This window comes from Typopeltis vanoorti, chromosome 20 (assembly GCF_054136105.1).
Source record: "Typopeltis vanoorti isolate ZY-2024b chromosome 20, IOZ_Tvanoo_1.0, whole genome shotgun sequence".
NCBI lineage: Eukaryota > Metazoa > Arthropoda > Arachnida > Uropygi > Thelyphonidae > Typopeltis > Typopeltis vanoorti.
This window is the reverse complement of record NC_143568.1, coordinates 32,167,494-32,194,764: the sequence shown is the minus strand read 5'-3', so window position 1 is coordinate 32,194,764 and position 27,271 is coordinate 32,167,494. Positions and strand designations below refer to the sequence as shown.

At 37.1% G+C, this 27,271-nt stretch overlaps 1 protein-coding gene across 2 annotated transcripts in view; it reads right to left on the bottom strand.

Annotated features, from left to right (window-relative positions):
- LOC150095347 (potassium voltage-gated channel protein Shab-like) overlaps positions 1-27,271 on the bottom strand; it is a 341,014-nt gene that overhangs the window by 151,976 nt on the left and 161,767 nt on the right. Inside the window, exon 4 of one of the 2 annotated variants that reach the window (XM_090410729.1) lies at positions 24,998-25,264. In XM_090410729.1, the coding sequence (XP_090266855.1) occupies positions 24,998-25,264 (267 nt within the window). The remainder of the gene's footprint in view (positions 1-24,997; positions 25,265-27,271) is intronic. The other variant, XM_090410730.1, reaches the window with a different exon arrangement.

Genomic DNA, 27,271 nt, shown 5'->3' with positions numbered 1-27,271 from the left:
CAGTGCCCTTGACCATTTTGTTTAATTTGAGTCTCGGGTCTTGGTTAGTCCCGAGTGGGGGTGGAAAGAGAGGAAAATAGTTCCACTGCATAAAGGAGGTTCCAAGACTGCTGTTGTAAATTACCGGCCAATCAGCATATCAGGGGTCGTTGTCAAGGTCTTGGAGAAAGTAGTCAAGAGGAAAATACAGGAATGGATAGATGAAAATGGGATACTGTACAGGGGACAGCATGGTTTTGTAAAGGGTAGATCATGCCTCAGTAACTTGCTCATGTTTTATAACACAGTGATGGCTGAACTGAATAAGGATAATGGGTTTACAGTGATTCTGCTGGACCTTGCTAAGGCCTTTGATAGGATACCACATGGAATTCTAATCAGTAAACTGCAGCATATGGTGATGGATATAGAGTGGTTGATGGAGAGATATCAGAGAGCAGTTTATTCAGGAGTAGAGTCCATAAGACGGCCTGTGATTAGTGGTGTGCCACAGGGTTCTGTTCTTGGACCTTCCCTATACCGTTAATTTGTTCATTAACGACATAGAGAAGAATCTGAGAGGAACTGTTAATTTGTTTGCTGATGATGCAAAGTTGGGTAGAGCAATAGTGAATGCACAGGATGGCAAAATTTTGCAGGATGATTTGGATAGTTTGGTGGACTGGTCTAAGGAGAATGGATGTCAATTTAATGTCACAAAATATAAGGTTATGCATTTTGGGGTGAAAAGATTAGCAGCAGTATACCACATTGGTGGAACTGTACTCCAGGAGAGGTGGATAGGGAGTTGAAGTTTAGGGGGACACATTGCAAAAGTAACTAAATCAGCTCATCAAATCACTTGGTTACTGAAGAATACTTCAATGAGCAGAGACAAACAAGTTATTGTTCCTCTGTATTGAGCCTTGATAAGACCACATCTAGACTACTGTCAGTGCCGGATTTACGTATAAGCTAAAAAAGCTACAGCTTAGGGCCTCACAATCTGCCGGGGCCTCAAATAAAAAAATAAAAAGACCAGCTGATGTAATTTAAAACAGTAGGGGGCCTCTGGGTTTTGTATAGCTTAGGGCCTCAGCAAGTCTAAATCCAGCCCTGACTACTGTGCCCAGATTTGGGTGCCAGGATAGGAAGTGGAGAAGATCCAGAGACGAGTGACCAAGATGATAGCAGGTCTATGGAATGAACCTTATGAGAACAGGTTGAAGATTTGTCGGTTGCAGAAATTGGTTGATAAGTGGAAAAGGGGTGATATGATTGAGACATTCAAATTACTGAAGGGTTTCTATAAGATTAATTCAGAAGATATTTTTGAGAACAGGACTGGTGGGAGGACTAGGGGCCATCCATGGAAACTGGGCAAGAGTGTGGTTAGCAAGGGTGTTCGAGCTAGGCTTTTTACTTGGAGAGTGGTGAATGAGTGGAATAAGCTGCCATAGTCTGTTGTGGGTGCCATGACTGTGAATGAGTTCAAGGTAAAGTATGATATATATTGTGTGAATGTTGAATAGTTGTTCTTGACATGATGTTAGGGCCTCCCTCGATGAGTCTAAGGACTCCTTGGAGTTGCCCATAATAATAATAATAAATAACAATTGTTAGCATTTAGGAATGTATTATTAGAGCTAATCTCAGGTGGTATGGTCACTTAAACAGAATGGTAGAGGAAAGATGAGTAAAACAAGTGTTCTTTCTCAGTTTGGAAGGAAAAAGACCTAGAGAAAGATCATGATGTATATCGATTGATACAGCAAAAAAAAAAGTGCCTTAGAAGATAGAACTGATATAAGATATTATATCTTGTATCAGATCAATATAAAATATAATATATTTTATATATTATATAAATTATATTGATATTTTATATAATATTATAAAATAATATAAGATATAATTCATATCAGAGGTCTCCAAGTCTTTGATCAAGTGTTTTATTTTTCACCCAGCTCTCGAATCCATAAGTTAAAATTGGTTTGAACTCCTTATACACTAAGTTTTGACTAATTTCTTTCTTATTCCCTATAAATTTATTCAGATGACTTCCTCCCCTACCAGCTTTACTAATTTTGTTGTCTATTTCCATATTTAATTTACCATCTTCATTAAATACTGTTGTTATCTTTACAGATAACAGATTAATTTGGAGGAAAATTGTTGACCAGAGGTTAATAATAGTATAACTTTTTCCTGTAGCACTATCATAATTATCCTGTACAACCATTGAGGAAACACATCAGGAATTGATGATAATCATTTCAATCCATCAGTCATCCATAGAGTTCTGTTGTATGACATTCACTCCACATCACATTATTCCAACTTTCTTAACAAGTTTGAAGATATTAATACTACACTGGCATCTCCATGCATATGAAGACTCATTGTGGAAAGCCAGCTATGCGATATTTATTTCTTAAAACTTTCACCAGCAGAGATCATGACTGCCTCTGGCAAACCATTCCACTTATTTACTACTCCCTATGCAAAAAATCTAGTCCTTATGCCCTTGCTAACTGTAGCCGTGACGCTTTCTCTCCATCCAATCAGACATTGAAAAAGCTCTTCCACATCCACTTTATAAGCCCCTTTTAGAACTTGTATGTTTTTTATCATATCTCTAGTCCAGAGTATTTTAATAATAAGGTGTGGCACCTTTTGGCTACTCATATATGAAAATACGAGTTCTGCATTACTTCAACCTTAGTATCACCTCTAGGTCTGGCTCTCGCTGATGAGACCTCAATAAAGGTGTTGAAACCGGTCTGGGTAGTGACCCTTCCCATAATGCACAGCATTATACATGTCCATAAGGATATGTGCTCTGCATTATAGGAGAGTAAGGCAAGTAATGTGAAGTCATTAACTTTTATATACAAATTGCTCCAGTTCTGAAAATATTTCAGGAGCAAACTGTGTTTGCTTACACTTGGATAAAGGATTAAACCAAGTATATAATTTCTTAGTATCTTTAATTTATGGTATAACAGAGTGGAAAAACTTCCAGTAAGATTATTATTACGAGCGACTCCAAGGAATCCTTAGACTCATCGAGGGAGGCCCTAAATATCATGTCCATCACAACCATTCGACATTCATACAGTATCTATCATACTTTGCCTTGAACTCATTCACTGTCATAGCACCCACAACAGACTCTGGCAGTTTATTCCACTCATTCACCACTCTAAAAGCAATTTGAATGTCTCCATCATATCTCCCCCTTTTCTGCCTATCAACCAATTTCTGCAATCCACAAATCTTCAACTTGTTTTCATAAGGTTCATTCCATAGACCTGCTATCGTCTTGGTCACTCGCCTCTGGATCTTCTCAACCTCCTCCCCATCAAGAAGAAACATAGGTGACCAAATCTGGGCACAATAGTCGAGTGGGGTCTTATCAAGGCTCGATACAGAGGAACAATAACTTGCTTATCTCTGCTCGTCAAAGTATTCTTCAGCATCCATACAGGAGATTGAAGGAATGCTTGTGAATAGAGAGGCAAGAGAATAGGAGAAGTAGAATACTGGGCAGACAGGGAAATGGTGGACTATGTGTGTGGAGGATGGATGCTAGAAGTAACAGTAAATGTGTGTATGTCAGTAAACAACAAAGGAATGATATGGTCTGAGACACAAAGTGGGAGGGACATCTGAATCTGGAAAAAATTATATGGGACAGATAGTGATAGAGAGGAATGGCAAGGACAAGTGTGAAGTAGATGTTAAAGACACAGGAACTGTTTATGAATGCCGAAAGTATCATAAGTAATGAGAAGAAAATTATTCCATTAATAGAGTTCATTCAAACCAACAATTGCCTGAAATGATAGTCATGGTTGGATGAGGATGACATCTTGACAGAAACAGAGATGGAGGGGTATGCTGTATTTCATGAAGATGGGGGAGGGAGGGAGGGAGGGTGGAAAGTGTTATTGAAGATAGAAGTAGAGTTATGATAGTGCAAGGTGGATTGACAGAGAAAATAGTAGCAGTAATTTTGAGATAGTATGGTGAAATAGGTGATGTTACTTTAGTTGGATGTCACTATAGATAGCAATGTGGATGGCAGTGAAATGTATAAACAAATTAGCCTGGAAAATAAGAAAAGGGTGGTATTATTATTATCCTAAGACCCCCATGGAGTCAAAGACTCATCTAGGAGGTCATTTTTCATACACACAGCTCATCATACCATGCCTTAAACATACTCTAATTCTCTACAGACACCATCCTCTCAGGCAAGGCATTCCAATCATTCACAACTCTGCATGCAAAAAACCTGCTCTCGCTCCCATGCTCACACCCTCATACAGCTTCCATTAACCTCCCAACTGGCCACGACGTCGAGCTAAATCTGGATACAAAGCTCTAAAATCCATTGAATAACATGGATAAGAAGTGCAATTTGATGTCACTATTTCATCCACATTGGCCGGTAGGGAGGTTAATGACATTTGGTTCTCCCCTGATCTCCCACCGTTTTCTGTAAAATCTTCAACATTGATCCTGTTTTAAATTATGATTATACAGATTAGAATGAAAAGGTGGTATCTAGAGGTAAAGAGAATGAACTTTGAGTTTTTCAGTGAGAACTACCTTGTAATAAATTTGGCAGGAAAATCAGCAAAGAAAAGAAAATATGAAAGTAGGCAGGAACACTGAAACTATCAATTGCAACCTAAATGGAGAACAAATAGGTTCTCCATTTGTGAACAAGCAAAATATACCAGCTATTCTAGCCTAATATTTAGTGAAGATAAATTAAATATGGAAATAGATAACAATGACAAAAGCTTGTAATGGTAGGAAATCAAATCAATAAATTTATATGGAATAAAAGAACTTAGTCAAAACACTAAATTAGCTGTATAAAAAAGCGTTAAATGAACTTTAACTTATGGATATGATATGAGAGATGGGTTAGAAACAAAACAGTTCATCAAAACTAGAGACTACAGATATAAGAATTCTGATTATAATTAGGGGGACTGAGTCAATGGCATCAGTGGTAGAACCATATTAAAAATGAATATCTTAGGAAGGAACTTGATATTGTTAACATTCAGGAATGTGAGCACAGCTAATCTAAGGTGGTATGGTCTCACTTAAAAGGAGAAAAGATTGGCAAAAACAAGTTTTTTTTTGTTGTTTTTTTTTGTCAGAATGACAGGAAAAGGATAAAGAGGCAGACCAAGATCTAAGGCAGATTCATAAAATAAGAAGTACCTTAAAAGACCAAAACAGATTAATTTGGAGGAAAATTGCCAATAAAAAGTTAGTAATAATTTAAAATTTTCCTGCGGTACAATCTTAATATCCTCCCATGAGGGTATCAGGAATTTGATGATTATGATAACTACCTTAGTACCTAACAGAGTGCAAACGAGGTTCAATGGTGTTGGATTTAATTATCTCATTGGAGGCCGACATTATAAATGAGATGTCAAATTTCTCTCCATCTTGTGAGAGAGTGATCACCTGGGTGGTGGTGGCCAACCATGTGAGGACTTTGGTAAGGTAAGGATATATGTGGAACTACAAGGCTGGCAATTATGAAAGTTCAGAGGACATAGCTTGGTGATTAGCGTGGAATGAAGAATTGGGTAGAAAGGCAATCGCACTTGGTTGGGCACTACTAGAAAATTATTTAGCAGAAGCAAAGTCTGAATCTATTCCACAGATAAGAAAGTTTAAATAATATAAATGTGAAATGGATGAATGGAGAGGTTAAGCAAACCATCTGAAAGAAGGCAGGATTATGGAAGGTAGCATAAGATCAATACTAATAATCAGCTGCATGAGGAGTACAAAGAAAATGAGAGAGAAGTGACTTGCTTGGTAAGGATAGCAAAAGTGCATTCTGAGCAGCAATTAGATAATTAGGCCAAAAAAAAAAAATCTGCTGAATTCTTTTAATGTATGGTCAGTAGAAGGAAAAACTATTATGGAAGGATGATACTGGCTGGTGAAAATGGTGGAATGATAATTGTAGAGGATTATAATTCAGTTATTAAATGAGCTATTAATAAAGGTATTTCATCCTCAGTGTGACATCATCTAGAGTTTGAGTGCAGTGGTGATAGCAGGTAAGAATGATGGTAAGCAGAAAGTATATGGGGAATTGAACACGCTTGATATTACTGATGTGAAAGGACTTTATGACTTATTGCCACATGTTCGAGAAGAAAGGTCCAGTGAATTAACTGCTTTGGCATATTTGTTTAACATTAGTTAAGAAAGAGAGATTTGGTATAGTTTATTTAGATTCATGGCCAAAGTGACTCAGGCTACGAGGTCAGCATATTATGCCTGTTAACTGTGTGTTCTAATGGCTGGTTTGCCTGTTTTTCAGGATGAAAAACCCAAGTTTCTGGAAGAAATAACAACTGACTCTCCTTCAACTGAAAGCTCCAATAAAGGTTCTTCACATCCTAGACAGGAGATTCGAACCCAGGTCCTTCCAATTAAAGGACATTGTCAAAACCAACTGAGCTATGGAGACTCCAGGAAAGAAAGCAAATTTGTTATGATTCACAAAGGAGGTGATAAGACAGAGGCTTCTAATTATAGGCCAATCTGTGTGTCTAGAGTAGTGGTTAAAGAGTTAGAGAGGTATAAGATTCAGAACTGGATTAATAACAGCAGTACTCCTATTAGTGAACAGCATGAATTGGCTAAAGGGAGATTGTGTTTTAGCAATATACTTACTTATTACAAGATGATGAATGTACTGGTAGACTTCCCATTGATAGTTTTGAATTGACTAATCTTTAAAGGTACCTGTGGCATTACTATAAACAACAAATTATATGACACCTTTTCAAAAAAAGTTGAAGCCCTTTTACATCAGCCAAATTTGAATCGGAATGATCGTCTCTCTCTCTCTCCCCCCCCCCCAAAAGTTTGGTTGATTCTTATTTTCTGTAACCATCAAAAACAGTTTTTAATAATATTATTATTAATATTAATTTCAAGCACACGGCAACAGTTTTTAATTGGTAAACCACCGACTGCTGTATGTATCTTGTATTCTTGTTTCTTTTATTTGCTTTTTTCTATACACTGATGATGTACTGTTATTTTCGGTATAAAATATCTGTACTTTCATTTCATTAAAATTAATTACTGTGGTTATCGTGTAATTTGTTGTTTTTTTTTAGTTTTGAATTAAACTAGAATAGATAGTCTTGTTGGATAATAGATTTGTGCAGACTAGCTATCTGATTGAAAATAGGATTCTAAACAACTGTTAAAACAAATAAATAAATAAATAAATAAAATGAAATAAAACAAATAAATTAATCCTGCCAGTTTTATCATTTATTGCTTTTTATATCAAGAGAACTTGAAATGCAATTTGATTCCTCCTCCTAAAGAATGCTATTCCTTTTCCTGTTCTTAAAAAATGCTATTCAAATAGTCAATCATAAATCCTAGAGCAAAAATTCTAGAATTAGATTACCACCTTTATTTTGACACCCTGAAGTTTTCAGTAGTTTTCTTATTGGAAATATCTTCACTGCATGATGTTACGCAAAACAGAAGTTGAAATTTTAATGGTAAAAAAAAAAAAATAAATAATAATAACAATAATTTATTAAGTACCTACCTTAAGAATAAAATCTCACTTGCAAAACTGGGATGATTTTTTTCATCAAATCAACAATATAAAAGAGAAATACAGGAATGAATTAGTAATTAATACTGAGGAGAAGTTCATAATTTTCAAAAAGGAAATTAGTCCTGTGGCAATGAAAAAAAAATGTCAAAGGAAAAGACCATAGCATTTCCAAATTCTTTTAATTTTTTTTTTTTTCCCTAAATTTGTAGAAGATGCAGAATCCTTTACAGACCTAAACAAAATTTTTCATAAAGATCTGGTTTAACTACAGACAGAAATGGATGGATATTTGCTTGAAAATATGGTCATTCAGAAGAACAGCAAGTGAAAAAATTTGACTTCAATATCCATAAAGTTGGAAAAGACAAAAAAAAAGGGGGGGGGGCTATTGCCTATAATGAGTAGACATGCAATTACCTGCCACAAAGGTTTCGTTTTATGTATATTTATATATTATGAGACTTATCAATAGAAATTGTAGCATAACATAATGTGGTCTAAGATAATCCTGCATGAACAATTCAAACTCTCAGTATACCATGGGTGAGAGTGACTTCTTGGTAAAGAGCTCATTAGTAAAGACCAAAGATAATAAAAGAAAATGTAACTAAAGTGTTCTGCAAGACAAATATGTATGCATGCACACATGGCAAAAAGTGTACATATGTCAGAAGCTCTAGTTTCATGAAAGATAATGATAAACAATGCAGTTTGAGTGTCAGAGAGCAGGAAGGCAAGACTATAAATGCAAGAGCAATTAACAGTGCATGACAATGCTGTACTAGATCCCTTGTCACTCTTAAGATCTTTCATACTCTCCTTTCTCTTCTCTATCATGTCACTTGACAACCCATCCTTTCAGGCTCATGTTTTATCTGATCCCATCACTTGCAGTGATAGAGAGTACTTATTATTAACACCAACCGTCATGGAGTCTTTTGACTCCATGACGGTTGGCATTATGCAAGTGTAAGCAAACAAAGTTTGCACCTGAAGTAATTTCAGGATGGGGCAACTTGTATACAGAGGCTAATCACTTCATATCACTTGCCTCAGTATCCCATAATGCAAAGCACATATCCTTATGGAAATGTATAATACTGAGCATTTTGAGAAGGGTCACTACCCAGACTAGTTTCAATCTTTATTGAGGTCTCATCAGTGAGAGCCAGACCCAGAAGTGATACTAGGCAGAATGTTACTGTCTATAAGGGTGAAGCATAATGCTTTTAATCCCTGATATCTGATAGGTTGCTGTGTAGGGAGAAATGTTTGAGCTACATGCTCAGCCCGAGTTGGGAAAGTTATAAATCCTGAAAGGGAACTAGAATGGTCTTAGTTCGTCTATATTTGCATAATTCCGATTCATCATAATTTGCTGCTTGTTGAACTAATTCATTTGGATGCGAGGACGATTTTGAGAAGTACTTTACTGCGAGAGTACTGCGAGAGATTGCAGGAAAGAGTTTGTGTCTCGATGAAGTGAACATTTCTAATGTACCATGGTGCATTTAAGATCATGTGTAAGCATTTGTTTTGCAATCTTTGCAGTTTAAGGATATTTGAGCTTGAAGTATGTCTCCAGGTGGGGGATGCATAAGTGATAATGGGATGAATCATCAACTGATAGATGAGCAATTTGATTTTAATATCTAGTTTGCTGTTCCTGTTGATAAGAGGATAAAGCTGAGCAATAACTTTTGATGCCTTCGCACATAAGAATTTTGTATGTGGGCTGAAGGTTAGTTTTCCATCTAGGAGTATACCAAGGTATTTGGCTTCTGTTTTCCAGGGAATTTTGATGTTAAATAAAAAGATGTCTTCTTTGGAAAATATTGAATTTTTTGTGAACATCAGAGCACTGCTTTTTTGAGGGTTTACTTTCAGTCTCCAAGTGGAGAACCAGTGTTCCAGTTTCAGAAGGTTATCTTGTAGTTTCTTTGTAACAAAATGCGGTTTAAGAGATCTGGTCAGTATTGCTGTATTGTCAGCATAGAGGGCAATGATAGATGACATCTGATTATGTGGGATGTCTGTCATGTAAATCAAGAAAAGTATCGGGGCCAGGAGGGATCCTTGAGGCACTCCAGCCAAGATCTGCCGCTGGGTAGACGCCGCTCCATTTAGTTTAACTTGCATGCGTCTTCCAGAAAGAAAGGACTTTATGAGGTGGATCAGATCCAATGGAATGCCAGCTAAAATCAGAGTCCAAAATGCCATAATTTGTCAAAGGCTTTCTCTAAATCAAGAAAGACTGCTCCGGTATTGATGCCAGTTGAAGCTGGTGGTAATGTATTCAACTAGTCTATGGATTTGTTGAGTAGTGCTGTCGAGTTTGTGGAAACCAAACTGCTCTATAGGAAGGATATTTAAGCTTGTTTACTAAAACTTGAATTTTGGATAGGATGATTTTTACAGTGATTTTGCCCAAATTGGAAATCAGACTGATAGTGCAATAACTTTGTGGCAGCTGTGGATCCTTACCAGGCTTATAAATAGGGATCACATCTGCCAACTTCCAAGCATAGGGAAGGTATTTAAATCTAAGCATGGCATTTATTATTGTTGTAAGATAAGATGTACGATGGCCTTTCAGGATAGCAGTTTAATAACTTTATTAGGAATGCCGTCAGGTCCAGGAGCTTTTTATTCTTTAAATTCTGTATGATGTCATAGATTTCGGCTGGAGAAGTAGGAGAGTTGGCTGGTACCGGTATCATACCGTTTTAGCACATATCTGACGTGGCGGTGGATTTTATAAATATGATTGAAATTCAGGTTATCATATGAAGGGCTGCACTGCTTTTCTAAGTTTTTATCTATAGTTTCGGCTTTTTCAACATCTGAATGAACTATGCCTAAATCCGATTTGAGAGGAGGAAGAGTTTTGTTTTTATTTTTGATATTTCTTAAGTTTCCAAACGGTTTGATTGCCAAGTGAAATGGAAACCAATTTATCTTCCCATAGTTTGTTTCTGTGATCCTTCAGTGCATCTCTCACTGCACTATTCAACCCGTTAAGTAACTTTTTATCTTGGGGAACTCTGGTATTAAAGTATCTCTTTTTTACCTTATTTTTTTCCCTGATTAAGTTCATAATCTCTTCTGGAAGTCTTTTAGGCTTAGAAACAGGCGTAATTGAGTTGATAGATGATAAGGCCGAATTGATTTGTTGAGTAAATTTATTGACTGCAGCATTGATTTGTTCCTTAGAGTTAATATGAGGAACAGGACCAAAGTAGTTTGGGAGCACATTAGATAATTTTTCCCAAGGTATGAATGTGTGAGGCTGGGGAAACAGTCCCTTCTGATTGCCTAATTGGAACAGGATAGGATTGTGGTCAGAGGTTAATTCATCAAGTGAGTCCAAGTTGTACTGCAATTTGACATTTTGGAGGACAACTATGTCTAGGACGTCAGAGGAGCCAACTGGACTGAGATGAGTTGGTATTGAAGGACCAGCCACAGCTATGCAATTGGAACTTGAATAGTTAAACAGAATGCAGCCATTTTTGTTGGTAGATTTGCTTCTCCAGGCAGGATGTTTTGCACTGAAGTCTCCAGCGATGATGACCGGTCCTTTTATATGGATGCCTCAGATCTGAGATCATCAATATTTTTGTTGGAGGGTTGTAAGCAGCAAAAATTTTTAGGTTTTCAACTGAGTTTGTGAGGACATTAATGCCTGTGATTTCGAGGTTGGTTATTGAATGATGGTTTATATAGTTTTTGATAAGATTGGCTGTACCTCCACCTCTATACCCAAGTCTGTTGTTTCTGATACCCTCTGATTTTAAGGTTGTCAGCAGGCCTCAGTGAGTTTCATTGATTAGAAGTATATCTGGATTATATCTATTATTGAATTCCTGGATTTCCAACACTTTGTTTTTGATACCATTGGCGTTCCAAGCAATAATCCTAAGCGAATCTGGAGTGATTTTTTTCCTATGCATCAGAGTGCAGATAATATGGATTGAGTTTGCTGTAAAAATCTTTTGTAACACTTAATGATGGGTTTGTGTTGCTGAAATCCTGCAGCATATTTGCAAGAGAAGAGGTGATAATAGCTGATAGATTTGAATGTGGATTAGTCAGGTTCTGGTTTTGTACTATCTGTTTGGAGTGGGCCACATCGGCATATGTTCTTGTTTGATGTTGAAGATTCATTTTCTTATGGGGCTCAGTTAATAATGAGGGAGCACCTGTTGTCGTGTTCTCACTTTTGGAGGACTGAGGAGCTTGAATTTCAGGAGCTCTTGTACTAGATGATGAGGTAGGTTGACAATCTGGATCATTCCATCTGTTTTTGGGGTGATGAATACACCCCTCTATAATTAGCAGGGTGAGGACCGCCACAATTAGCGCACTTAGCCGAGGTGGATATGGGCTTGGTACAAGTGTTTGTGAGGTGATTCTTACCACATTTTAAACATCTGTACTGAGCTTTGCACAACTTTTGGGCATGGTCAAACTTCTGGCATCTGTGGCACTGCCCAGAAGATGCTCTTTTCCTCAATGGTTCTGGGGTGATTTTAAGTCCACAGATTGACTTTATATTGTAAATATCCTTGTAAATGTTATGAATCTCTACTAAAACTAGAGGCATAGTTGTCTTATTTGATCTGAACATTCTACTGACCTTTATGGGAAGTAGATCCTGTAAGTTGAGGTCAGTGACTATTTCATCCATGTCAATATCCTCGGAGGACCACTTTCAGATTTTTTTTGGAGGTAAGTGAAAATGTATGGTATTTTATTCCTCTTGCGTACAGCTCCTTTGTAAGATTTCTATAATCAGCCATCGTGGCAGGCTGAATTTTTATGCCCTCATCTACATTTTTGGCCAATCTATAATTTATTTGTAAGTTAGCCATGGTGGTTCTTAGAGTTGTCCATCTGTGCTTCTCCCTTAGGATAATCAGCAGAACCTTCTCATCGGGAGAGGTGGAGGAGTCTAAATTGGGAGAGTCTTCATCCATACCAACTTCATTTGTTGGTTCAGAAGCAAGTTTTTCGCTTTTTACGAGCACGAGTTTCTTCTTGATCAGAGGCAGACACCAGTAAATTGAGCTTTTCCTCCATTTGAGGAGAGTCTTCATTATCTTCATCATCAACCTTGGGTAAAGAATATAAGTTTAAGTAGCCGGGCCATTCTTGTTCAAATTTTTAAGAAGCTTTTTAATGAAACTAGGGATCAATCAAGATAGCAGGCCATTTCAGTTTGAAGTTTATTAATGAGTATGATAGCTGGCTCTTCGTCAAGCAAGTCAGTGACAATGTCCAAGTCAGGCATGCTCATATCGATTTAATTGCATATGAGCGCAAATATAAATCCCACAGGTCTAAAGACCTGCCAGCAAAATTTCTGTAGAGAATACCGCAGCCGTAGAGAACTGCCAGCAATGCCAAACATTGGCTAATGCAATAGTCTACCAGCTAGACAATATAAGTGCAAAAATAGTCACAAAATGAAGAAAGCTTACCTCTAAAAATCGTTCGTAATTCCCCCCCCCCCAAAAAAAAATATCACATTAATCAAAACGCAAGATTAGTAACTTTAGTGTACACGTAAACTCTCTTCATGATAGGTGCCATTTTTCCTACAAACTCCATGAAACCAAAACTGGATACACTGCATATTTCAATCCTGATACTAAGGTTGAAGTAATGCAAAAGTTATATTTTCATATATAAGTAGCAAAAAGGTATCACAACTTATTACTAAAATACTCTGGATTAGAGAGATAGATGTTGGAAGTTTTTTTTACTTAGTTATATTATAAATTAAAGATGCCAAGAAATTATATTCCAGGTTTAATCCTTTATCCAAGTGTAAGCAAACAAAGTTTGCACCTGAAATAATTTCAGGACTGGGCAACTCTTACCTCAAGCTTGGTATCACTTCTGAGTCTGGCTCCCACTGATGAGACCTCAATAAATGTCGAAACTGGTCTGGGTGGTGACCTTTCTCATAATATTTAGCATTTTTTTTATGCTTGTTTTTTATGGAATACTAAGGCAAGTGATGTGAAGTCATTAGCTTCTATATAAGAGTTGCCCAGTCCTGAAATTACTTCAGGCACAAACATTGTTTGCTTACACTTGAATAGAGGATAAAACCAAGAATATAATTTCTTGGGATCTTTAATTTATCATGCATTAAACTCATTCAATGTATCTGCATTCACCACAATGCCAGGCAACGCGTGTTCTACCAACCAACCACTCTCTATGCACCTACTCCTTATGCTCACACTCTCCTTATCCAGCTTCCAGGGATAAGCTTGATCTACCCCCCCCCCCTTCTACCATTCTATGAAACATTTCCTCCACATTAACCTGGTAACAACCATTAACCAACTTAAAGGTCTCAATCATATCCTCTCACTTCCTCCTATTCATAAAGCTTTGCAGACCGCATTCCCTCAGTCAATCTTTGTATTCCACTTCCCAAAGACCAGTTACCACCTTAGTCTTCCCTGGATCCTTTCCAATATATCCTCATCACCATGATAATCTGAAGTGATGCATTTAAAACTTGTGCAATGTGACCTCTGAACTTCAGATCCTTCCCCACCACCACTCCAAGGTAACTAACTCATCTCCTCAACTTCCTTCAAAATTTCCGTATCAAGTTTATACTTTGAATCCCATTGTTGCATACCACATTTCAGAACTCGACACTCTGCAACACTGAACTTACAGTTCCCTACTGTTTGCCCTCTTATACAATCTATTCAAGATTCTTTGCATCATCCACAAACAAAAAGTTTATATCACCAGTTAAACCCATCCCAATATCATTAATATACAAATTAAACAACAGTGGTCCCAAAACTGACCCTTGTGACATGCCACTAGTGAATTTCCTCTTTCAAGATAGTGTCCTCCCCCATACACAATTTGTTGATACCTATCCAAGAGCCAGTTACCTATCCAGCTCCCTAATCTATTATCTAATCCCATCTGCTCAAGTTTAATTACCAACTTGTGATGTGACAATGTGCCAAAAGGATTTGTAAAATTTAAGTACACCACTGTATATGAACTCCCTTGTCCAATACATTTGTCACCTTGTTATATAGTACATAAGCAAATAGATAAAATCTCCCTTTAAATAAACCTATGCTGATTAGCACACACACAAGAAATGCTGCTGTTATTAATCTGCTTTTGTATCACTGCTCTCACCAACCTCTCCAATACATGAACTCCATAATTTGTAGCCTTAACACCACCTTTGTGAAGTGGAACAATTTTATCTTCCTTCTATTCCTTTCAGATTTGTGCTGTTTCAAGACTCTCACTAAACAGGTAGGCCAAGGCTGATGCTAACTCGCTGGAACATTCCTTTAAAACATATGGATATGTTATAAATTAAAGATACCAAGAAATTATATACTTGACTTAATCCTTTATCCAAGTGTAAGCAAACAAAGTTTGCACCTGAAGTATTTTCAGGATTGAGCAACTTGTGGTAAAGGTGGTATGACTTCACATCACTTGCCATAATGCAAAGCACATCTCCTTGCGGACATGTATAATGCTATGCATTATGGGAAGGGTCACTACCCATACCGGTTTCGACCTTTATCGATTTATTGGCTCTTCAGTGGAAGCCAAACCCAGAGGTGATACTAAGGTTGAAGTAATGCAGAAGTCATATTTTCACATACAAATTGCCAAAAGGATATGTCATCAAGTCCTATTGCATTAGACATACAGCTAGAGGTATATGAGGACTTGGTTAATTCCTCATATACCTCTAGCTTGCTCACCATTATAAAGTCTTCTCTCATTTCATTCTCTACAGATGAGCTTCTGATTTCACAATGAGGATGAAACCCCCTTGATGAACTGTTCAGTGGGCTCAAAATGTCCTCTTTCCTCGAAATGGAAGAAAGGGTGCTGTAAAAAGTATTAGATAATAAAGGTGACATGAAAACTGGAGAAAAAGATATCCTTGTATTATTTCAAAAAATTGCTAAAGGAAACAAGCAGCATTTACTAATTTCCACTTTCAATCATTAACATTAACTTGCCATAATCATTCTTTCTACTTGCCACATATTGAAAAAATTCTTGAGGGTTTTTCTTGGCCTGATTTGCTAATTTCTGCTTATACACTTTCTATACTTTTGATGTGCCTACCAATTGAGTCACTCTCCTGACCTGCTCCTTATACTCCTCATGCAAATGACTATTACCATTATTCATCTCGTTCTGCCTCCATAGTGCCTTCTTCCAGATTTCATGCTTAATCCCCTCGATCATCCACTTGATAAGTGACTGAAGAAATCATGTTTTCCAGTAATTTCTGGGAGTTAAGATTCAAAGTGGGATGCTTAAGGGTCAAAGCTGTATACCTGAGAGGAGATCTTCACATAGTCCTTAAAGGAATGTGGAGAACCGACCAGGGATTCTGACTTAATGTCTAATCCTCACCTTCTCGTGATGCACCCTGTTAGGAATCTACCTACTGAACGAACGAGGATGGGATGGCAATTTGGGATTTAGCCAACCAAATGTATTCTTATTGGCTTAACCAAAATTCAAGATGGAACAACATGACAGAATTTCATGCCAACTGGGGTGGTGCCTGTTAAAAACGCCCCCGTTGTTTTCGCCAGGGCAAACAGCAAAAAGTCAGCTATTGGAACAAATCCCAAAACACACCTCAACTCAACATCAAAGTTCAAGAACAGTACTATCAACATAAGAAGCCCAAATGGCAAAGAAATGAAGCTAGCTGAGGAATTTGATAAGTACCAGATCAACATAATAGGGATGACTGAAACAAAAATGACAAAAACTGGTGAGATCTTTCTGAGCAATAAATACAAAATGTTATATTCAGACAATAACAATCATGGAAAAGAAGGAGTAGCCATAGTATTCAACACTAAATACAAGGCTAATCTTCTTGAATGGCAGGAAGTCTCAAGTAGAGTGATGTGGACAATTATCAGAATAGGGAACTGGACAATGAGCCTTATTTGTGCCTATGGTCCTACAGAAGGTTCTACTAAGGCAGAAGTGGAGGAATTTTTTGAGGCTTTAGAGAAAGCAACTGACACAATGAAAAATGAAAAGTTGATACCTGCTGGGGATCTAAATAGCAGAGTAGGAAATGATTGTCAGACATACAAAAATATTTTGCGATAATTTTGGGAAAATATTTTGTATTGCAGGATAGTGAAAGGAGCTCATTTGAGGCTATTTGGTGTGAGATTGAGACTGGCAGAATAAAATACACAGTTGGGTGCTGCTATAGACCAGGTGATGGAATAGATGGTGGAGATAGTATGCATAAACAAATTGATGAAATGAGTGGAAGGAGGGTAATTATTATGGGGGATTTCAACTATGGTAACATTGATTGGAAGGAGGAGAGGACACATGTGAGAAAGGAAATGGATTTTATTCAATTATTAAGGGATAACTATCTGAGACAGCATGTAATTGAAAATACTAGGGGTGTGAGAGTGCTTGACCTGGTAATAGCATCTCACAATTTGACTGTAATGAATATGACCATGTTGCCACCTATTGGTGAGAGTGATCATAAGGTCTTGACCTGGGAGGTGGCTAAAGGTGTGGAATTTTTGATTAAGACAGGGTATATGTGGAATTACCGTGCTGGCAAATTTGACAAGCTTAGGAGATTGCTTGGATCAGTGCCATGGCATGTACAACTGCAAGGGCTGGACGTCGATAGCGCATGGGAAGTGGTCAAGGAGCATTTACAGGAGGTTATGGCTGATTGTATACCTAGGGTCCGAATAATAAAACAAGTAGGGGTTAAATGGATGAATAACACCATTAAGCTTGAGCTGCAAAAAAAGAAACAACTGTGGAGGGAATTTAAAGAAAGGGGTGACCTGCAGACACACGAACGGTATAAAGTGCAGGCCAGAAGGGTAACAAGTGTGGTAAAAACAGCAAAAGCCGATTATGAAAGGAAACTAGCTATGCAAGCAAAAGAGAATCCCAAACAGTTCTTTCAATATGCTGCAAGCAAGAAAAAAACTGTACATGGCAAAATGATTTTAAGGAATGATGATGGTAAGGAGGTCACTGAACCAGTCGATATAGTGGAGTTACTGAGCGCGCACTTTGCAAAAGTATATCATCCAGGTGGTGACATTGAAAAAATGAAGGAACCATTAGTTTATATGGGAATTGTGATGAATGAAGTGGAGGTGAACAGTCTATTACAGAACCTTAATGTGAATACATCTGTGGGATTGGATGGTATACCGGCACGGGTCTTGCATGAAGCGGCTAAGGAATTATCAGTGCCCTTGACCATGTTGTTTAATCTGAGTCTCGGGTCTGGTTTAGTCCCAAAGGCATGGAAAGAGGGGAAAATAGTTTCACTGCATAAAGGAGGATCCAAGACTATGGTGGCAAATTACCGACCAATCAGCATATCAGGAGTCGTTGTCAAGGTCTTGGAGAAAGTAGTCAAGGGAAAAATACAGGAATGGATTGATGAAAATGAGATACTGTACAGGGGACAGCATGGCTTTGTGAAGGGTAGATCATACCTCAGTAACTTGCTCAAGTTTTATAACAAGGTGATGGCAGAACTGCATAAGGGAAATCAGTATACAGTGATACTGCTGGACCTGGCAAAAGCATTTGACAGGATACCACATGGAATTCTAATCCGTAAACTACAACATATGGGAATGGATATAGGGTTGGTGAGATGGATAGCTGGGTGGTTGATGGAGAGATATCAAAGAGTAGTTTATTCAGGAGTAGAGTCCAAAAAACGGCCTGTGACTAGTGGTGTGCTGCAAGGTTCTGTTCTTGGACCACTGCTGTTTAATCTGTTCATTAACGATATAGGGAAGGATCTAAGTGGAACAGTTCACTTGTTCGCTGATGATGCAAAGTTGGGTAGGGTGGTAGTGAATGCAGAAGATGTCAAAGTCTTGCAAGATGACTTAGATAGATTGGAGTTCTGGGCTAAGGAGAATGGATGTCAATTTAATGTGACAAAATGTAAGGTTATGCATTTTGGGGTGAAAAGATTGGCAGCAGTATACCACATTGGTGGAACTGTACTCCAGTAAATTGATGAGGCACGATTTAGGAGTGTTGGTGGATAAGGAGTTGAAGTTTAGAGGACACATTGCAAAAGTAGCTAAATCAGCTCATCAACTCACTTGGTTGTTGAAAAATACCTTGACAAGCAGAGACAAGCAAGTTATTGTACCTCTGTACCAAGCCCTGGTAAGACCTCATCTCGACTACTGTGCCCAGATTTGGTTACCTTGGTTCCTTCTTGATAGGAAGGAGGTGGAGAGGATCCAGAGGCGAGTGACTAAGATGATAGCAGGTCTATGGAATGAACCATATGAGAACAGGTTGAAGATTTGTGGGTTGCAGAAACTAGTTGATAGGCGGAAAAGGGGGGATATGATTGAGACATTCAAATTGCTAAAAGGATTCTATAGGATTAATTCAGAGGATATTTTTGAGATCAGGACTAGTGGTGGAAGAACTAGGGGACACCTATGGAAGCTGGGCAAGAGTGTGGTTAGCAGTGGTGTTAGAGCTGGGTTCTTTACTTTTAGAGTGGTAAATGAGTGGAATAAGCTGCCAGAGTCTGTTGTAGGTGCTATGACAGTGAGCGAGTTCAAGGCAAGGTATGACAGATACTGTGAGAATGTCGAATAGTTGTGTGGGCATGATGTTTAGGGCCTCCTTCGATGAGCCTAAGCACTCCCTGGAGTAGCCCGAAATAATAAGGATAATAATTTGGAGAAAAGAGCAAAGCTAATAATAACAACAAATACCTGTTGGATTTCTGCTCAGGACATGGAATGGTTGTTACTAACACTTCCAACATAAAAATGTGCACAAATTCACATGGAGAGAAGAGGCAAGGAATAAGAAAGATTCCATTGACTATGATATTGTCGACAGTGATGTTTTCTTCCTGGTGCAGGACACCAGAGTGTACAGAAGATCTGAAACTGGAAGTAATCACCATTTAGTCTTGAGCAAAATAAAATTGAATTTCATATTAAAAAGAAGAACATGTAATGAATTTTTGAAGCGAATAAAAGTTGAGCAGCTCTCAGATGCGAACTGTAGACTAAAATACACAAACATTATTCAAGGAAAAATGAAAGTGTTTGAGAACAGGAACCAAACCTTGAAGATTCAGTGGCAAGCCCTGAAGAAAACACTGATTGATTCAGCCAGAGAGGCATGTGGTGAGGTTGTCTGCAAAGATAGAAAAATCAGAACTCCATGGTGGACACGGAAGTTAAAGAGAAAAGAAGAAAGCATATCAAACATTCCTGGCAAACAGTCAGTTTTTGTGCTCTTAGAGAATACAGAGACAAATGTAAGAAAGCTAAACACTGTGTAAAATTGGCTAAACAAAAGTCATGGGAAGACTTTGGTAAGAAGATAGAAAATAAATATCAAAAAGGTGCCGAGATATTCTGGAAGTTGTTGAAGAAGCTCAGAAATGGAGGAAAGAGTGCTAAAAGGTATTAGAGATGATAAAGGTGACATGAAAACTGGAGAAAAAGATATCCTTGAAGATATCCTTGGTATTACTTCGAAAAATTGTAAAGGAAACAAGCAGTGATAGCACAGTATTAAAAAAAACACTCAACAGAGATGCAGTCAGGAATACATATCCATACTTGAAGTAGAAAGAGCCATCAAAGGCCTGAAATGTGGAAAGGCAGCAGGATTAGATGATATTTGACCAGAAATACTCATGTATGGAGGGACGAATTCCAGATGATTGGAGTAGAACTCTCATAGTACCCATATAAAAATAAAAAAAGGGAAATAAATCTGAATGTGAGAATTACAGAGGTATTTTTCTACTGAGTGCTCCTGGTAAGATTTACACAAGTATACTTGAGAAACGGGTGAGAAGGATTGTGGAAGAAAAGCTTGGTGAAGAACAAGCTGGATTCAGGCCAAATAGAGGCTGTCGGGATCAGATTTTCACTTTAAGACAGACAGTTGAGAAATCATGGGAATATAACAAAGATCTGTATGTAAGTTTTGTATATCATGGAAAAATCATATGACCAGGTGCCAAGAGAAAAGCTATTCAATACGCTGCAGTTATATGGTGTCAATGGAGCATTATATCAAACAATACTTAGTTTTTATTTGAGTTGTAAGTCAGCAGTTAGAATTGAAGGAAGTATAGGTAAGAAAGAAATATCTGGTATCAGATAACGATGTACATTATTCTCTCTGTTATTCATTAACAATATGGATCGTATTATGAAGGAAAGTGGTATAAAACCTGATATCAAATTGGAGATGATAATCTCAGCTCTTTACTTTATGTGAATGATGTTATATGTTTAAATAAATCCAATACAAGACTACAAGACATATTGTAAAGATGGTGAAGGTAACACAGAGGATTGCTGCAATAATGAGAAGGACACTGACCTGTAGAGATAAATGGTTATCATTCCATTGTATAAGACTCTGATCAGACCACACTTAGACTATTGTTCTCAGATCTGGTCCCCAGGATTTGAAGGGGATAAATTAACCGTAGAAAGGGTACAAAGGCGGATAACAAAGATGGTGTCAGGACTGTAGAATGTTAGTTATGAGGATCGGCTGAGGGAGTGTGAACTGCAGAGTTTGGCGGATAGAAGAAGGAGAGGTGATATGATTGAGACTTTTAAACTGATGAGAGGTGGTTACAGTGTTGACATTGGGGAGTTCTTTCGCTTGGTAACAGCAGGAAGGAGTGATGACAAGAGGCCATCCCTGGAAGGTACAAAAGGAAACTGTGAGCAAGAGGGTGAGGAGTGGTTTCTTTGCATGGAGGGTGGTTGAACCGTGGAATGCATTGCCTGATGGAGTGGTGAGAGCGAGAACGGTCAATGAGTTTAAGGAGTGGTATGATAGACTTTGTGTTTCTTAGGGGGGGGGACCTCCCCTTGATGAGTCTTGGCAAACTTTATGTTCTTAGGAAGGACCTCCCACAATGAGTCTTTTGACTCCATGGAGGCCTGAATAATGATAATAATAATGATAATTCCCTGACAAAATTGAATAACTCTTGTAATAGATATGGTATATGAAGGTCAGAAATAACAAGACAAACACAATGAAAATAGGCAGAGGCATTGAAAATATCAACTGCATTGTGAATGAAGAACCTATAGAAGAAGTAAAACATTTCAGCTACTTAGGCACGATTTTTAGTGAAGATGGTATCTTATTAAATTAAATTAAATTTTGAAATACACAACCGAATCAACAAAGCTGGTATAGTAGGAAGTCAACTGAATAAATTTATATGGAATAAGAGAGAAATTTGTCAAAACACTAAATTAGCTGTATCCAAGACAGTGTTCAAACCAATTTTAACTTATGGATCTGAGAGCTGGGTCAGAAGTAAAATACTTGACCAATATGAGAGTCCTGAGAAAGATCAGGGGCATAAAATCAGAAAGCATCAATGGCAATATATATTAAAAATGAGGATATTGGGAAAGAATCTTCAGTACTGATGACTCGCGGCAAAGGTGGACTAAGTTCACATCACTTTCCTTAGTATTCCATAATGAAAAGCGCATCTCCTTGCGAACATGGTGTGGGTAGTGACCCTTCCCAAAATGCATAGCAATATACATGTCCGCAAGGAGATGTGCTTTGCATTATGGGATACTAAGGAAAGTGATGTGAACTTAGTCCACCTTTGCCACGAGTTGTCCCAGTCCTGAAGATACTTCAGGCGCAAACTTTGTTTGCTTACACTTGGATAAAGGATTAAACTAAATATATAATTTATAGTCTAACGAAGTGGGGAAAAAACTTCCAACATTGGGAAAGAATTTGACATTGTCAACATCCAGGAATGTGTTAGCAGAGCTAATCTCAGGATGGCCACTTAAACAGAATGGGAGAGGAAAGTATAGGTGTATTGATATGTAAAAAGTGCCTTAGAAATAGAAATATAAGATCTGATAATGTTAGAGTTTTGACAGGTAACAGACTGATTTGGAGGAAAATTGTAGATAGGTAGTTAGTAATGTAGATGTAAATTCTTCATGTAGTACTATCATATTCTGTACATCCCTTGAGGATACATGGCAGGAATTTGATGATGATGAAAATTTAAAGTGTGACTTATTAAAATGTAGAGAGAGAGAAATGACCGTTTTTAGCAAGTATAAATTATTTGAATGGTGATTATTACAGAATAAGAGATAAAAAAAACTGCTGGAAGAAGTGGGGGAAAAAGACTCAAAATCTTTTCAGTGGTATTATTGGAATAAATTAAGAAAACGTCATGATAGCAAAGGAGTCGATGGACAGACTGTGTAGGAGAAATCCTACACAATCATGTCTACTATGCACAGATTTGGTCACCTGCATTTCTTGGGGATCAGGAAGTGGTGGAGAGGATTCAGAGACAAGTGACCAAGCTGGCGACAGGTCTGTGGAATGCTCCCTATGAGGACAGACTGAAGGTGTGTGGTTAGCCAGCAGGTGGAGGAGAGGGGATACAATCAAAACTTGTAAGTTTTTATGAAGATTCTATAAGATTGACAAAAAATTCATGAGGAGTAGGGAAATAACAAGGGGATTACACTTAGGAATTGTCAAAGAGTCTGGTTAGTAAGGGTGTGCAGACTAGGTTCTTTGCTTGGCAAGTGGTGAATGAATGGAATGGACTACCAGAGGTAGTTGTGAGTTCTCAACAGTGAATAAATTTAAGGAAATGTAGGATGGGTATTGTGTGAATAATGGGTATGTGGATCTCCTGTGATGAGTCTTGACTCCATGGAGATACCTGTCTAAATAATAACAACAATATAATAATAAAAAAATAGTGTCATGCTTCTAGAGATATGAGTGAAAGGATTTTTTATGAAAGAAAGCCTACACTTGAATGCATGTGCAATTAAGCATCTGGTGAAAGTGTTGATCAGTGAGAGAATGGGTGTGAAGAATAAGGAAAATTAGAGCTGTTTATGATGTGTGCAGGCACATCATTAAAAGAAAAGACCAAGAAAAGTACTGTTCTTGGTAATTTTTCATTTCCATTTTTGTAAGTAGAATTTTTGTGGTGGGTAAGGGAGAGAAAGTAGGTAAAATAAGGAACCCATATGATCACTTTTCTTTCATCATTTCAGACCTTCATGGAGTCAAAAGAATCACCTTGAAATGTCATCACTATCAAATAAAATACTCAAAACTATGTCTTAAGTTCTTATGGTTTCCATGCTGATATCCTCAAGTGAGCTTTTCACTCACCACTTTCAAAGCAGAAAAAAAACTTGTATAAAGGAAAGTGCAAACGAATGGAATTCTCTTCATATGTAACTTCCAAGGATAGTCTTTAGTAATGTCCCTGTTTCAACTCTACACAAATTATTCCAATGTATTTTCCCTTCATTCCAGAGATCTGAGTTATGTTCACAATATATAGCTCAACTGCTGGTATCTGGAGTTAAGTTTTTCTCTAAGTGCTCTGGTTTTTCATCTCAAAATCACAAATAGAGTCTAGCATGTTTTTTTTTTTTAATATTTTCATTCCAGGCCATGTGGTGTTATGCCTTATGATGTAATAGTACAGCAAAAAACACACCCCATTGTGAATGTGTTAAAGTAACTTGAAGTTAAATTCCGCAGCTGCTGCTGCTGGTGGACAGCAGAAATAAAAGTATGAAGCCAGGAGATGGATTTTTTCCCCAATAGGTAATTGATGTAACAGAACCATCCAAGTGAAAAAAAAAAAGTTAGCTATAATTTTTGTCCAACCCTGCTTCCAACAGCTGGGCAAGAGACAAGAAATGCATGACTGCCTTTTGGACATGATGCAAGTTTCCTAGTGTTTTAGCCCTTTCAAAATCAATTTTGAAAGTTGCTTGCAGTACACTTTAGTATAAACAGAAAAGGAAGATGGAAATGTTGATGAAAGCTAACTGCAATATTCGGGAAGTCAATTTCCATTTAGAATAAATGCAATTTGAAGGGACAAAATTCTCAAAAATAAGAGTAATTATGATTAAATTCATTTATAAAATTAACTATATGACATGGACAAAAGTTCTTGTTTCTTTATCTTTACAAATGTATATTTTTCAAATCCATTTTAACCTTGGATATAAATTACAAGAGCTGATATTCATTACCAAATCTAGCCTTACCAAAAATGGCCGATTACCTTGTATTGCACAGGAAGAAGTGTCCCACTTAAGTTCTCATGCTACACAAATAAATAAACAATAACCTATCTAATTATTTAATTCTTGAAGAGAATCCTGATTTCTAATGAAACACTAATCTGCAGAAATATTTCAATATAGGGGGAGAATACAAAAGATTTTGAGAAAAAGATGTGTAACTTACAGGTGACCCTCTTGGAGAAGCAGTATCAGAATTTCCTGTCTTTACATTTTCTCTCTCTCTAGAATCTGCTGTTCCGGGTGGTTCTGGATTTGAGATATCTAGTAAATTGTTTGAACTTGGATTGATAACTCCAGGTGGAAGAGAATGGACCTGAGAATCCTTACGTTGATTTATACATCCTTCCTGAAATGTATGATCATGATTTTTATAACAGCCTGTTCCAGTGTTAAATCTATTTGACTCCTCACCTAAGCTAGCAGCATCCACCTTGAAAGAATGCAAAATTTCCTTGCTGTAATTTTTTGCAATTAATTAAAATAAACCTTTAGAGACAAAACAGTTAATATATACACTAATAATTGTGACTCTAATACACATATACAAATACATTGGGGGGAAAAAAATAGTAATATTTATGCAGCTCAACCTTACTAAAAAGATTTTTGAAAAGTTGGGCATGTGTATGGGGTGGGGGGGGAGTATTCAGACCAGAAGTGAAAATTAGCTGAACCTAATAAGTAAACATTGAAAATGTTTTCCTTTTATGTTTTTTTTTTAATTTATTTTTTAATAAATTTTGCTCATTTTTCATTATTTAAAAGAGGACACCTAACTTTTAGTACTGACAAATCCAAATGTTTGAGGGGGGGAAGAGAATTGTGAGTAAAATATTGATATGTACATAAGACAAATAGATAGCAGATCACTGCACTTTAATGCAAGTTGCTCAAAACCATTCCCATGGATTTTAGACATTATTATTATTATTATTTTGAGACACCTCCAAGGACTCATCGAGGGAGGACATCTACTCTACAACTCTCCATCTCCACCAAACCTCTACTATTATCATCTACATCAATGCCATCTATAGATAGACTGCTTCATTAAAATGAAATCAAGAAACACTGGGGTAAAAGGGATAAAGTAAAATTAAGAAAAGATTTCCAATTTAATTAAAACATATTCTGAAAGAAAATTTCATCTTGTAGAATAGAGGGATTTCAAATGCCTGTAAAAGTGCAGGTCTATGTGTGAATGTAACTCAGGAGGAGAATGGAAGTATCTCCTTCAATATCTAGGAATTTCACAAAGGCCTAAAAATAATAATAAAAATATCAGGTAGCAGACCACTGCAGTTTAGGCAAGATGCTCAAAAACATTCCTATAATTTTAGTAGTCTGCTTCATTAAAAAAGGTTTGGAAACACTGGGATAATTCAAGAACAGGTATGATGACAGCTGGTGTGAATAGTATGGCCTGCCTCGATGAGGTCCTGACTCCCTGGAGATCTCTCTTAATAATAATAATAAGAAGAAGACTAAAGTAAAATTAAGAAAAGACTTATTTCAGATTTCTATTTTTTTTTTTTTTTATATTTAAAAAAAAAAATTCTGAAAGTTTCATCTTGTAGAATGGAAGGACTTCAATGTCTAGAGGTTCCATGGAGGCATAAAAATAACAAAATATGTTATAAAATAAATATGTACATTTTATATCAGATTTTTCTCAGCAACTGCAAATGAATACTCTGAAGCAGTCACTCTTATCTTCAAGGGAAGAAGGACTGAAGTTGAAGTAAAGCATTTTACCAAATTAGCTTTGCCTTAAAAAGCTATGTTGCTCTTTTTTTATGCAAATGATGTTTTGCTACAATAAACTGAAAATTGGTTTTACTGACATAACTATTTAATAAAACTACATGCAAATGTATACAAAGTTTCTGCATTTCACCAATCTATATATGTACATGTGACATTATTAGTTCATAAAAATATATATTAATCTTGTACTGGGACCTGTATTGTTTAACCTTTATATCAATAACATTGTCAGTGGATTGCAAGGGGATATTCAGTTGTTTGCTGATGATATGAAGCTGGGAAGGGTTATTAGTTTAACTGCAAGACTTGACATTTAGCTGCATTAAATGTAACTAAATATCTTGAAGTTTGGGATACATTGATAGGAGGCTGCACACTCTGTTGGAGGAACTGTATTGGAGGAAGTAATGGAGGAAAGGGATCTGGGGGTGATGATTGATAGAAACCTGAAATTCAGAGAACATATTGCAAAGGTGGTGAAGGTGACTGAGAGGATTGCTGCAATACTGAGAAGGATGCAGACCTGCAGAGATAAAAGAGTTGTCATTCCATTGTACAAATCCCTGATCAGACCACACTTGGACTATTGTTCTCAAATTTGATCCCCAGGATTTGAAGGAGATAAATTAATTGTGGAAAGGATGCAGAGGCAGATAACAAAGATGGTATC